This window comes from Natator depressus, chromosome 4, assembly GCF_965152275.1.
Source record: "Natator depressus isolate rNatDep1 chromosome 4, rNatDep2.hap1, whole genome shotgun sequence".
Classification (NCBI taxonomy): domain Eukaryota; kingdom Metazoa; phylum Chordata; order Testudines; family Cheloniidae; genus Natator; species Natator depressus.
The window spans coordinates 56,087,388-56,102,625 of NC_134237.1; the positions used below are offsets into that span (position 1 = coordinate 56,087,388).

A 15,238-nucleotide genomic window follows, 5' to 3' on the forward strand; every position below is an offset into this window, starting at 1 on the left:
CAACTTGCTCTCTTGGTTCCTCCTCCAAACTGATTTCTCAGCTCTTTTATGAGGTCAAGGTGTTTCGGGTTGTCACCTGACCCCAATTAATCCAGCCTCCTAAAACTGGGAAACATGTAATTATGGCACAAGTGGAGCTGACTAGCCCAGGCCTCCTGGCCCTTAAAGGGGCAGGCAGCCCTGTCACAGAGATTTTGTTATCTCTTCAGTCTGTCCTTGTAGAGATGATGGGCACAAATCCCATGCTTACCCATTCTTAACCTATAATCCAACCTACTCCATGGCAGAATGCTCCAGTGGGACTCTGTCTGCAGCTCTAGAGCCCCTCTTAGAGGGACTTGACAGAGCACAGGGGGCAGTGCAAAAAACTTAATGTAGCCTTTGGTTTTATGAACCTTTGAGGACTTGCCATTAGTGATGGGATGATATGCATTCTCTTTCCCAGTCTTGGTATTTGAAGTCTTCAGCATCTGGGCCAAAGGGCAAAGAGAAGGAGCTGTAGAGAAGGCATCACTACATGGCTGGTTCCCATCACCCGTAGCTCAACAATACTAAATTATTTTTATACCCTTGTTCCATTAATTCAATGCAGCATCGTGACTCCTACTTTCAGTTCTAGTTTTCTGGATCAGACAAATAGTGAGGTGGACTTTATTCTCAATTTGTAAATCATGCCATATTTTGTCCCAAGCTGCTTGTAACAAAGAAGCATCTGAACTTATGTTCCCCACGCTTTCTACATTACATGCACCCCTGCAGCTAACAGGTTGCATTTTAATTTGAAAATGCCTTCCCCTTTCCCAAGGTGTGGGAGTATTTGTGATGTCAGTCTGTGCCTGCCACCCCCCTCCCCGCCCCCAAGTCTTGATGTTGAAGGGAGAATGCATAGTTGTAGCACCATTCATGGGAGAAAAACCCAACACTGTGGGACCAACTAGAATGGTTCTGTCACACAAACTGGGTGGGGAGTGGAAGAGGAGTGTAAGGCGGAGGGGAGAATAGGAATCTGGTGAGAGATGTGAGAGGAAGGGAATGTAAATATGAAAATCTGAAAATATGTGGCTTTTGTGTCTGTGTCCTGCTAGGGTGAATAGGAATTGGATAGTTGGCACCTTTAATTAGTTGGCACCACACAGTGCAGTGTAGCATTTCGAGTCCGATATGTCCTTATCTATGAAATTGGGAAAAACATACAGCAGATTGGAAACAGTATCTGCTAAAAGGGTGTGTAAACTGTTCGTGTTGTTTCAGCTCCAGCTAATCCAGAGAATAAAATGTTTACACAGTGTGTTTTATAATAGTTAGTCCTAGTCCTTCTGAATTGCATGAGATAGCTAAAAGATTAGAGATTAACTAAATATATCAAATTGCTCTTAATATTGGCCAAGTATGAAGATGTAAGGAGAATCTTTACTGCAAGTTAAGAGCATATGGGGACTTTCATCCTTTTCTCCACTGAAACCTGCCTTTTAGGGTCAATGACATTCCAAACTCTCTCATGTACTGTAATCAGACATTACAGGAGACAAGTGTATGTTTTGATGTCAACTTCAATATTAGAAATCTTCATAATAGTTTATAACATTGTGATATTGTAACTGAGAGCAGAATTTTGGCTAGTTAATATATCCGGTAGCTTCTTGAAGGAAGGAAGTAGTCTGCCCAAAGCAAGAGCAGTTTTGTGCCAATAGTAGTCAAATACTATCAATAAAAGCAGCAGTGAGAAACTGGCTAGGGAAGTCGGAATTATTTTTGTACAAAATATTAGCAGTGCTGTGCATTTGTCTCTTTAAATGGAATTTAAGAATTGCATAGCTGTGGAACTTCAGTATAGGACAAGAAATTGCTGAAGTCTATTGAAAGATATAAAAAATTACACATTTCCCGAATATCAAATTCACATGACGTTCAAGTTGCTAAAGGCTTTTGTTTGAATTAAAGACAAATATCGTTTTAAATCCTTGTTGTTTGCCTTGCAGACCTTTCAGCAGCCCAAAGAAAGTTTGCCCACTCTCTGAGGGATTTTAAATTTGAATTCATTGGTGATGCAGAGACGGATGATGAAAGATGTATAGGTATGTAAGAGCTCTGTGTGCGCGCATGTGCGTGTGCATTACTGGTTTTGTTATGCACTCCTATTCCATTATTTCCTTTTTTCTTTTTTGGTGTTACAGACGCATCCCTGCATGAGTTCTCAAATTTCTTAAAAAATCTGGAAGAGCAAAGAGAAATCTTGGTGAGTTGCAACTTACTGTAAACAAATTGTTAAAAGGATTAAGATAAGAGCAAATTAGCATTCTTTGCCACTGTATTAATCAGCAAAGTGTTAGCATCAGTGATTTATTATTGTGCAATCTCTTTTTCGCTAATCTGGATTTACAGGTTGCAGTTTCTTCTCAGGAAAGGAAAAGGCTTTGATAATGAAGACAATGACAAGGAACTGGCCCAGAATTGTAGTAACAGATTAAATGCAAAAACATACATTGATGTAACATTGTTTGCATATTATACTAAAAAACAAAAAATGCAAAATTTGTGAGACCACCTGTAACAACGCCATGGTTGGGTGATCATCAGGGATTGAACCCAGGACCACTATAGCTCCAAAACACAAACCTTAGCCATTTTGCTCAAAGCCTGCCAAATGCTCTATATTCAGCACTGAAACAAGTTCAGCAGTTCAGTTCTCTCCTGCCTGTGTCTCCAGTTTTAATGTCCCTATTTTGTTTCTGGCAATAGCATGTCCAGGGGCAGTCATGGTTTCTCAGGGTGGAAAAATGTGAGGCTCTGCCATTCTGTCCCAGCTTGGAGCCAGGTCTTCTGGCAGAGTTAGGGTCAGTGGGCAGTGAGCAGGCAGTTCTTCCTCTGAATTGCCCAGGGACGCTGCATTATGTATTGAACATGTGTTATGGCAGAGGGATTGCCTGACACGGAGATGCTAAATTGGATGGCCCATGAAAAAAAAAAAAAGCCTCTATACTCTGCTGTTCCTTGTGCACAGACAGGATGAGAACAAAAGGAAGAAGGCATGGCACTGCCTAAAGAAAAGGATAAATTAAAAACAAGTGTGAAAAAACAGAGAAGAAAGGGAGTTTAATAACCAAATTTGTTCCATGATCGGAGGCAGAACTTTTGGTGGGTAGAAGTGTGGGGCATAGCTTAGTCTTTGCCTTCAGTTGATGAACTTGTTCCATTATAGTTGTGCTGTGCAGCAAGATGTTGGGATTGGCTTTCAGTACATCTTTAAGGAAAATTACACTCTTGGCTGTATAATCTCTGGACACTGCAGTTGTGCAATGGCTATGGTGTTACTTCCTCTTTTCATATGCAGCCCGTTTGCAGGTAAGGAAGTTATTTGACACTGTACGTGTACTGTATGCTGGTTGCCTTATAGAAAACACTAATGGGAATGGAAAAGATCATGTAATGCATGTGTTCAGACAGTGAAAGATCTGATGACAAAGTTCCTCGTGGAGCTAATATTTAATTCCAAATGGAGATTGAATACTTTTCCTGAGATGTGGTTTCTTTCATCAGTACTTATATACTCTAGCACAGTGCGCATCAGTTCTTCTGTTTAGGTAGCCTCCTTGCTTACCAAGTAAGCTTATTGGCATGGTTTTTGACTATGCAGGTTGTTGACTTGCATCTCTTCCATTTAATACAATAGATGAATGATTAAAATGGGGGCTTTGTACTGCTAATTTTTTCCCCCATCTCGTGTGTGGGGTAGGATGATTGAGAGATCTAGGATGACCTGTCAACTACCTGTATACATGGGAGTATGACATGCCAGGGCAAGAGCTGAACAGCATATGAATTTGGTAAGAACAGGGGACTCCACCACAGTGGAATTAATGCTGATTTTGTCTCTCAGGACTTACTTTGAGATTTTATGCTCACTAATTTTTAACAGTGCTTAAATGCTACAGTAAAAGGGGCTTTAGAAAAACATAAGATATATAGATTCCACTTTAAATGCCTGGCTTTTCTGCTCATAGATTTTGATTTTAAGGTTCAGTACGTATTAGTAATTGCCCCCATTAAATGAATGGTGATGATAGTTAATGGTAACTGATAAGATTTCACTGTTACTTGTTTTATGCAAGGAGTATGGTGTTTTTAAAAGATTAATTTAACTCAAGGTAGTCTGTAGTGGAGTGGTAGGGGAGTGGCGTGAGGGCTTTGGCTGGGGTGGGGCTCGGGCTGAGGGGTTTGGGGTGCAAGAGGGTGCTCCGAGCTGGGATCAGGGGGTTCAGAGGGTGGGAGGGGGATCAGGGCTGGGGCAGGGGGTTGGGGCGTGGGGAGAAGCTCAGGACTGCAGGCTCCAGGTGGTGCTTACCTCAAGTGGTTCCCGGAAGCAGCGGCACGTTCCTTTCCCGGCTCCTACATGGAGGCATGACGAGGAGCTCTGCACGCTGCCCCATCCGAAGGCAGGGGGGCCATTGGAGCAGGGCCACTGAAACCTTTAGAAGCTGGAGGGGGGCCATGCCATGGCTTCCGGGAGCCACGTGGGGTGGCCCCTGACCCTGTGCCCCGGCTGGAGCAGGGCAAGCTCCAGACCCCGCTCCCCCGCAGGAGCTCGAGGGCTGTCTTAAAATGGCTGGTGGGCCAGATGCAGCCCACGGGCCGTAGTTTGCTCACCCCTGCTCTAGCAAATATTTTAGAACTGTATCGCCATTGTAGTGAGCAAGTGGAAAGAGAACCAAGGGGATTAGTTTCTGAAAACATTAATTTGTGTGTTGTTGGGGGAGAGATGGACTGCTGATCTGACTCCTTTTCTTTGGCTTCTGAATGAACAGTGTAATCGTGCCAAAGTTACATGGATGTTCTGTTGAAATCAGTGGAATGTTAGGATGCTCTGCACCCACAACGTTTGGCACCAGGGCTATAAAGATTTTCAGTTGTGGTGCAATGTTTATGCTACACATTTTAAAGCCTTTCACAAAGGAGTTCCTCCCATAACAGCATCCTCTTATCAGGCTTTTTTTCTTCTTCTTTGCTATCCTGAAAGGCAGTGTGGAGGCTTGTGACCGATAGAGTGGCTGTGACTGTGTTGAGAGAATTGCAGATAAGAAATACAGTTACAGATTAGATATACTGTATGAATTCCTTTTGCTTAATTACTGACACACATGTACGCTTAATAGGTTGCTGTTTTTTAAAATTTAATTTTGTGTATTCAGCGAATGCAAAAATGATTTTAATATCCATATGGTAAATGCAGTTATTTCAGACTTTGAATTCCAGACTTGGATTAAAAGGTTTTTCAAGTATATTTTACATAGTTTTCAAAGGCATTTGCAACATGTGTAGATGTGAATCTTAATTTTCCATACTGTCCATCACAAGCGTACTCATTTGGTCTGCTACCATGTTGATCTGGCATGGGTTGGATATTTAATAGCTGCAATCAGGCAGTTTTATTTTTGTTTTCAGTTTAAGGACTTGCATTGGTTGCAAAGGTCATGTTTCTAAATACTGAGGGATTTAGAGGTTTATGAAAAGAAAATCCCAAATTAACTCAAGAATTCAGTTGAATTATAGAGTGGCCCACATAAAACAAATTAAACTTTTCCATAACACTGTAACTTAGTGGAATTCCCTGAGGCAAATATGAAGCCGGATGCTTTGCCTCTGGAGGCCATTCTGGAAATGTTTGTTATATTAAGGATGAGTGGAATACCGGAAGTCATGTCTAACTGATTCGGTATTACAAAAATATTCTAGTTTAATTAGAGGACTGTAGTCACTCTGAGTCGTCGTCAGCCATTAATGGAAAACTTTCTTTTTAGTTAACTTAAAATTTACTTTAGAATCTTGTTTCCAGTTAACTTACTTTAAGTATGATAGATCCTAACTCTAGGATTGATAGATAGTTACTATTTCCACTGTAGATCCTATATCTTAGGGAGTTAGAGCTTTAACATTTTTTAAAATTGGCCTGAAATTGAAAATATTTGAAAAATAACAAGTTGTGTAAATTGTGGAGTATTTTCTGCCCATGTTTTGAATTTAATTTATTTTGTCTCTAAGGGTGAGATCCTCACTCTTGTTCTGGCATCTTTATGCCACATTAAAGGGCTGTAGTGGTATAAAGGGTTCCCAGAAGCCCTGGTTGTGGCCAGAGGAGGGCTTCCCTTAGTGCAGGGTTGCAGATGACAGTCATGAAGTTGTCTTCTAAGGACCTGCACCCAGATGCTGGTGATGGGAGATGTGGCTAAGGACTGGCAATGATGTTGCAAACAGGACCAGAGCTCACATCTCTGCAGCCTGTAGGGCAGCCAGGGAGGGTGCTGTAATTTAATCAAGCTCTCAGGGTGACTTAAAGCCACCTTGGCTACCCCGTAACCCTTGGCTGAGAGTTCAGTGCTGCACCTCAGAACCTTGTCCGTTCTCTCAATAGTGTATGTCTCTTCAAATACATGCATGTAGGAACATAGGTAAGTGTGTATATTTTTGGTTGGGCTGATAGTACCACCTGTAATTAAGGTTGGCTATTTCTTCCCATTACAACACCTTGTTTTCAGTTGCTTATAACCTTTGCCAAACAGCACAGAAAACTTCAGCCCAAATGATTAGTGTGTGTCTGCCTCACACTGAATTTTTTTGGACAATTTCAGCCAAAACTGTTCAGCTGCATTTGAGACCGAGGCTAGGGAAAAATGTGTTTTGCCAATGTGAAATGTTTGACAACCTTTTCTTTGAGAAACTCCAGCTTCCCCTTGCCTTCCAGCAGGGACTCAATTTGGTAGTGTGCGGCCTTCATGTCAGGGATGTACTTTTGGAGACTTGGATGGGGGTGATGGGGAGAGGAGAAGCCTGGGTCAAAGAGACTAGCTAATGAGTCTTTGGGCGGGGGGGGGAGGGGACACTGAGATTGGCTGAGGAGCCCAGGGAGGGAGGCTGGGGTGGAGCGGGCAGTAGTATGAGGGTGACTGTAGGCCAAAGGGAGGAGACAGACTGATAGGATGGGGACATGGGAGGGGGGAACTGGTTATGGCTGGGCAAAGCTACTGGGATTGAGTGTGTGGTGAAGGTGAGATGGGGAGTCTGGAGGAGGGTAGGTCTGGCTGGCCAAGGAGATAAGGGTTAGGAGAAAAACCCCAGGAGTGGAAACTGGAACTGGGTAGGGGAAGAGAATGGGACTGGGATGACGGGTCAGGGGCAGGAGGAGGTAGGACTGGGACAGGAGGATGACAAACTCAGCTCCTTTGCATATATGTCTTTAATTACATGATTGTATACTAGTTTTTCCCACAGAACCCTCACCTCATTGAGGATGGATCTGCTCTGGGTATGAATCAGGGCTGTGTAGTGAAGGAGACTTGTCTGTAGAACTCATTTGTTGCAACAGTTAGAAGTTGTGTGGTGAATGAGGCAGGGGATTGCAGGAACAAAGAGGAGGGTCTTATGGTTGAGGAAGTCACTAAAACCAAACTTTTCACATATAGTTCTTAACTGTATATACCTCATTTTCTGGGGGCCAGACTCAATATGGGGTCTGATTTGCAGAAGTGCTAGGCATTCACAGCTGCAAGTGAAGTTAACGGGAGCTGTGCTTTGGTTATACAAACTACTATATAATGCTATGTACTCTGAAAAATCAGGTCCTAGTCATCTGAAATTAGTGGATGCTTTTGACCTTAATCTCTCTCTGTCCCAGCCCTCACTCCTTATTACACAGGGGTGTTGTAAAAATAAATATGTTCTACGCTCTGATGTTATAGTAATGAGCACCATAGGAGGGCCTCTGACAAAATTTAATAATTATGTCTTCAGAGCAGGGTTTGAATAGTTTGCAGTGAATAAGGGAGGAGGCACACACTGATCAATGAGGAGAAAACAAAATATTTAAAACCTGCTTGTTAAGTGAGGACCATCCATCCTGTGCCCTGAGTGAGATGGGTCTGGGGGTGGGAGGGATCGTATTTGATGATGTAATTGGAGACTATATCATAATGCATACAAACAAGGGGGCTGAAATAACGCACAATTCTGGCATTATCTCAACTTCTGAGTGCTTGACCTTGCAACTTTAAAGTTGTTTTAACTTTTTTTGTGTGTAAAGTATATATGTGCATATGTACAGTTGTGTGTGTATTTGTGTATATATAATATAGAAATGTACAAACCTTAAACACTTTACTCTTCTGTCCCATGCACCACCCCCACTCCCTGGTGAAGTTAGCTTTACTGAGAATCTGATCTCTGCCAATCCCTAGGCCAAGATGTTCGGAAAGTGAATAGTGACTTTGTGGTTGCCCACAATGAGACACCTTAAAGAGTCCAACATTTTCTGAAATCAGGCCCCTTTGGGTGCCTAGCTGTTATACCAATAAAATAAAAGCCAGCAGGATCTTATTAAGGGGGATAAGACAAAATGTCACATTTATTGTGAATACAGAAAGAATCCTAGTAGGCAGTCAGTTATAGCTATAACATTTTATTCAGTCACACACACACACACGTACGTACGTTCTGTAGCTGCTGTATAGTTACCAGTGTGGCTTGGGTTCATAGCTTGTGGCGGCTAACTGGCCAGGAAAGCCGGGCACAAGGAAGATCTGGGTCTCTGTTGGGCATACACCGATGCCCTTCCATGTTGGCAGCAGAAAGTTACCCTTCAAAGTCTTCCATCTCACCCCTCCTTTTTGTAGCCTTTAGTTTGAATCCAGAGTCTATGGGTCTTGCTGTGTCAGGCTGCCTCTGGCTTCAGCGTCATTGATCACCCGTCAATTGCAGACATGACTTTCAGCCTAGGACCTGGCTTTGATGTTTCTTCAGTTGTACTTTTGTTCTTTTCTTTTGAGGGTGGACTCCTCTTACTTTGTCAGGGCTGTTGTCTGCATCTTCAGCCTTGGGTCTTTACACTTTCATAAGGACAGGCTGGGGTTGGAGGTTGATTCCATCATCCATACATACCTCATTCACACTTCTAAACTAAACTAATAAGATTACAGCAGGGTTTTGCAAAAATGAAGGTTGCAGCAAGCTTTTACAAAATGGAGTGAGCATTTTAAAATGGAGTTTGGGACAAGTTAAAATGGAGTTTGAGTTACAGTATGGACAAGTGTAAGGAATGGCAAACAGGGAACAGAAGTTACAATATAGACAAGTATAATGAATGACAAACAGTGAGCAGAAGTTACAATGTTGAAACAGTGTAAGTTTCAGCGATTTAAGCAGCAATTGGATTGAAAGTGAAACTCAATTAGCCAGTTATTGGGGTAACCGGTTTTATGAATGAATGTTGTTTCTTTCATAAAACTTTGCTTATGAAGTTATATTAATAAAGTGAACAATTAAAAACAATTTAATTGATCAGTTCTACATAGCCCGAGACTTAAATTTACTAAAGAGTTTCAGTCCTAACCTTTAGCTGACTGGTTCTGTTTTTCATTTAAAATTAAAACTTGGTATTAGCTGGTTTGCTGGTAGTTAGTGGTGTTTTTATTAAGTTCTGTGGAAAAGGAGTAAACTGATAAGAATTGAAATGTTGGATCATAAACACTGCAGCTGTCACTGGCACTTGGATTCCTTGCTTTTCAATGCAGCCATTTCATCCCCTAATTAATTTTATACTAAACAGGAGAAATGAGTTCCATAATACTGTCTGACTCAAGTATATAACATTTTTGAGAACAAGGAAAAACTAGTTGCTGACTGAAAGGGCAAACTTCAGAGGATTCTCTATTTCCTGACATCTAGACCTGTTTTCTGATTCACTTCACTGTCTATTTCTCACATCCTACATTTTCCATTTGGAAACTGATTTTTGGAAGGGATGTTTTTCCTCCAACTCTTCCCCTTCCCAGCTGGAAACACTGAATATTTTTGCTTGCAAAGCTAATAGTATCTTAGACTCTTTGAATCCTCATCTTCCCTGACTCCTGTTGCTGTATAATTGAAAATATTTCTGTTCATAACCAGTTTTGTAGAAGACACTTCTTAAAAAGTGAAAGCTTCCAAAAAAATTGTCCATGGCCTTCTTAATACCATTCCATTGAAAATCACCTCCTTCACTTGTCTTCCCTTTTTAGAAGAAGGACTTCATGAAATATTGTTGCATTTTTGTCCTCTCGGCTGATATTAGGTTACTAACTTTGTGAGACCCACAGTCCCTTTGCCAATAAAATGGATGCAAAGTGTTCTTCCAGAATGAAACACAGAGCGGCATATAAGTCATTGGAGACATCTCCGAGTGTCTTTTGGACCAGATCATAACCTTCCACTGACTGGAAAATAAATTAAAACTGAAATGAGGACCCAAGAACATGCTGCCAGCATTTTTTCTCTATGCCAAGGGTCTTGCTTTTCAGAATGTTAAATGTGCAAAACCTGATCCTGCTTCCATTTTAGCCCATGGGAGTGTGATTGGACCAAAGCATGTAATTCCATGTAGGGTTGATTTAGAAACAGTTCCCCTTATCAAACCGCTTTGGTAGTTTCTTGAACTTTTTAAAAAAAACATTAGGAGATTGGTTAACTCACTACAGTTAGGCTGTGATCTCTGATAAAAGGAATGAAATTATATCGTCTTAGGACTGGTTTATGTTTCACTTTGATACAATCCAATAATTTATACTGCTTACTGTCAAATGTTCATGTGAGCCAGGAAGGGATGTCTGGTCTCCTTTCTCTTGTATGTCTTACTTGTAGATTTCTTGTACAAACTTAAAACATCAGAGTATGGAAGAGCAGGGAGCTGCTTGTTAAATGTCCTCTAGTCTAAAGAACCCAGTTTTAATAGACCCACTCCTGGTTCATATTTCCAGTGTGTGGCCGTTAGAAACTCAAAACTAAAGAGCTCTAGAGATGTCTGTGGAGTAGGGAGCATTAGCCAGAGGTTTTTGCAAAGGGACATGGCAAAGCACAGGTTTTAAATGGCAGTGTCGAGCAAGCACTAGTGCTCCAGTTTCAACATAAAAATATCACAGCTGAAAGATGGCTAATTAGAGAGAGAGTCTACCACACTTATGGTACATAGAAGGGGCATTGGGCATATTCAACTCAGATCATGTTCTTATAACTCTAAGACAGTTAAATTAGAGTCATGCAGCAAGGGTAAGATTAATACCTTGCAAGAAAACTGTCCAAGAATTTAGCCGTACTGTCTTATAACATTGGAGGTGGATTGTCCAAGATATAAAATGAAAGTGTTCATTTTATATGGTTTTCCAAGGAAATGTCATTCAGCAAACTAGCATGTGAAGCAATAGAAACTTTAGGAGGGACAGAGCTTTCCTTTAAGCTCTAAATCTATAGGATTTACCAGCTGCCTTTACACTGGAAGTGTTGACCTAAGAATATGACTCTTGTACAGTTTGTACTGTCAGAGAACTGCAATTGCAGGTAAATAGCTTTCTTGTAGGTGAGCAGTATCCTCTCCTATAAGAATATACTGAGTATTTCTCCTTGCTCTATGTTCCTCGTGTTTTTTGATAGTGCAGATCCTTTTTTCATAGATCTATCTTTGTTGGCACTTGTTTTATTTAAAAAATATCACCCATTGTCCATATACTTTTTTGGGATGGGGTGGGAGGTAGGGTGGCAGCAGGGCGGCAGTGTAACCATGTCCCCTTTCTGCAAATTAACCTTCAGTTCTGTGCGATTGGGTAATGATTGATATATGCAATTAAATGAGGGTAAAATTCTTCTTGCCATGTAGAGGGTAAGGAAAGCCTTCTTATCATGAAGGACAAGGGAAACGCTATTTTAAAAAATATAGAAGAAAATCATCAGAGATCAATTTCCTTTACAAGTACTTTACTTTCCTTACCCGACCAACATGGGTAAATTATAAGTATTTCATTGTGTCCTTTCTTTTACAATGTAAAACCCTTATTCCAACAAATGCTGGGCTTGGCTCAGAGCTGTTTTAATTGAACTGTTGAAAATGTCATGAGGCCAGTTAACTGTTTACTCACCTGTTTGTTTGAAGTTCCTAATCAGTTTTGCTAATTATAATTCTCGTTTGCTGCAACAAGTTGCTGCACCTCAGTTTTGACTTTGTTTGTTGTTTAATAACCTTATATTTTACGATCTTACTATTGGTGAATAGTGTTTAGCTGCTCATTTGAAGTTTATTTGAACCTATGAGAGCTCCTTAGCTACCTCACAATTGTCTGTACACAGTACTCCCTCATCATGGTGTATTGTCTTCCTGGCAAGCTCTGAGCTTCAGGGGATGACTGGGTAGCCCACTTCCCCAAGTCTGGTGCTGGGTTGCTCCAGACTGTGTGTGTATGGGGAGAGTTGAACTTCTGTCTTGCTCCCTCACTTTGGTATTCTAGAGAGAGTTTGTAGCAAGCTTTATATTTAGGTTGCCTAACATCTTCCATTATAAAAGTCTTGTAGGCCTTTTATGAGAAGCTCTCGCACCTCCATTGTAAACAGCAGGCCTTTAATATTCTGCAGGGACAGAGCCTTGAGGCTAGAGACTTGCCTTTTGCTTGTCCCATGATATTAATTTTAGGGTTCACCCAGTTATAAAGTGTTAAAATTGCCATTTCTTTTCTCTGCTTTCATTTCTCAGAAAAATGTTAGCAGTCTGTCAAAATAACTAAAGACATGAATGTTCTAAAGAGTGAGGCCCACATGGCCACTGCTGCATTGGAAACAGCTGTAGTATCTGTAGTGTGTGTGGACTGAGCCAGGCTCCCCCTCCCTTTAACCTCCCCATCACCCCCATTCCCAGCACTTGACTTCAGCCATTTCCACCTCTCTGGGGTCACCATGTAGAGCAGGAGCGTATCCAACTTTTGGGGGAGATGACAGAGTTTGGGGCTTGATGTTCCTGTGCAAAAACTGCCGTGTTTCAGTGCACAGAATGAACATGCAGGATGAACATGAAATGAAGGCAACTGTAAATCTGTCATTTCCTAAGTTTTGAGAATATGACTTTGCAACCTAAATACTTTTCTTTTAATGTAGGGTGTTTTTTTTGTGTACTATTAATCTTAGTACAGTATATGAGAAATACATTGCAAGACTTAATTGGCAGGCGGGACTGCTAATTGTATATGAAGAGTGTATTTGCTATTCAGTTCTGCATTTGTTGCAATAACGTGATCTGATGCCCCCAAGTAAAATTAAATTGTTGGAATTTATAAAGAAAAAATGCAATGAAAGGTTTTGTTAATGAATGGGACAAAGCTCAATTGTTAAGAGACTGTTGCCTTGTTCAGAAAGACTGGAGGAAACCTCAGCCAAACCTTCACTATTGTATTTGCATAGTTCATGATGCTCAGCTTCGAAAATATTTTAACGTCTGCTTCAAGATGAGCTGAGGAATAATTTTTTCAAAAGCTCTTAAGTGATTTAGGAGCCATATGGGTTTAGAAAATGGGGCTCAGGCTCCTATCTCATTTAAGTGCTTTTGAAAATGATGCTCTGGAGCTTTTAATTTTTTGTACTATTTGCAGTTGGGAGGGTAAAATAAATGACTAGCCTTTCTCCTCTGTGGATAACACACTATATACTCTGTTGTTTTTCTTTCTCTAGGCACTCAGTGTTACCGAAACTCTGATCAAACCTTTGGAAAAATTTAGGAAGGAGCAGCTAGGAGCTGTAAAGGTTCGTCTCAAATTTATTTGTTTGCCCTTTTTTAAAGAGATGAGTTTAATTTCTCTATTTGGTCAAAGTATCCTCATGACACCAATTTGGCAGCGCACAGAGAAATGCTGGTATTTATCTTATTTTATGTGCCAATTTTTTTCTTTGGGAACTTGGTTCAGAAATGAATGGGAAATATGCCCTGAGAGGGGAGGAATGTGTCCTTTTCTCTCCTTCCCTCTCCCCCCTCCCTTGTCTTTTCTGTCTTGGATAAAAGAAATGCCACAAAGAGCATTCTCATGTTGCTAATGGATGACCATAATCTTCTGCTGTACGTCCACTTACTTGCATATTTAAAAGCCTGCTACATGTTAACTACCTCAAGAATTTATCCTCATACCCTTTCTTCATATATTTCCCATTGTTGAAATTAGAACTGATAACTCTTAATTTGGAATAATTTTATTTTTAATAGTTTAGGGTAGTGGATTGGGAGGGTGGGTAGTTTAGAGTTTGGCTTGTCTCAGCCTGCTCCAAAGAATTCCTGATTCTTTGTGATTAAGGATGTCTGTCTCTCCTGTCTGTATCATATTTATCTTCAATAATGAAGCCTGAACACCCTCTATTAAACCATTCTTTAAAGACATTCTTTACAGATGGAAATAGTAGATACAGAGTTTATCTCCTTGTAGCTTTTCCTCCTAAAGACAGTTTTTAAACTCTAACAAAAAAGCCCTAAGAGAAACTCCTTAACACTCTCTTCTGCTGTGTACATTTCCAAAACTGTGTAATCGGTCTGCAGATGTCAGAGCTTGACCCTTTTGAGGTTTCACTTAGAAGTGGTATCTAAAAATTACAGGGAAATTTCAATTAAGGTTTAAAATGCTTAAATCTCCCTTACCAGGAACACAGGCATGGTGAATTTTCGAAATAGTTTCTAATACCGAAAACACTTTTAAAACTTTTTCTTCTACAGCAATTGCAGCAAAATGCAAGAACTTGCAAGAAGCCAAATTGTCTGTAAAAACCCCTCCTGAGCCAAAATCTCTCCAGCCAAAAGTTAGTGCTTCTGTAATACAACAGGTCTGTTTCCTCCTGCCTGAACTTTGGTTGCTGAATTTTTCCATCAGGAAGGTAAAATTCCGCTCTGTGCAGCACCAGAGTGAAGAGCTTTTTCTCTTTTATTGAGTCTCTAAATGTTGCTTCCTGATTCACTTTAAACTCAGAACAAGAATACCTCTTCACGGTACACGAGGGGAAAATGTTCTATCTTGGATCGTAAACAATTAAAACAGAACATAAGTTCTGCCTTCACTTAATCTTCTGGGGCCATGAGAGTTTTGTCAGAGCTCACAAGCTTAGCAGGGTTTTTGTCTAGCATATTTTAAAAGTTGTCTCAGTAATTGGGCCTCTTCTAAGGCAAAAAAAAAACAAGAAGTTAGTGGTCCCATAGTTAGCCCCTGACTGCCAAAGGGTATTGCTGTCTTTTAGATGAGAGCTCATTATCATTTATGAATTAAAAATCATTAAAAATCCCATGGCACTTTTCACCAGTGTTTCACCCTTCTGTCCTGTCAACTGGGTAACTGCATTCTGCCCCCCTGAATTTCTCAATACAATTTCATTTGGATACATCATTCCTCACTTCCTGTCTCAACCTCTACAGTATTACTGTGCACTG

At 40.7% G+C, this 15,238-nt stretch overlaps 1 protein-coding gene across 2 annotated transcripts in view; it reads left to right on the top strand.

The window, feature by feature from the left end:
* Window positions 1-15,238, top strand: part of ARHGAP10 (Rho GTPase activating protein 10) — a 250,288-nt gene that overhangs the window by 82,165 nt on the left and 152,885 nt on the right. For both annotated transcript variants that reach the window (XM_074950969.1, XM_074950968.1), the window contains exons 2-4: window positions 1,980-2,075; window positions 2,175-2,236; window positions 13,507-13,578. In XM_074950969.1, coding sequence (XP_074807070.1) covers window positions 1,980-2,075; window positions 2,175-2,236; window positions 13,507-13,578 — 230 coding nt within the window. The remainder of the gene's footprint in view (window positions 1-1,979; window positions 2,076-2,174; window positions 2,237-13,506; window positions 13,579-15,238) is intronic.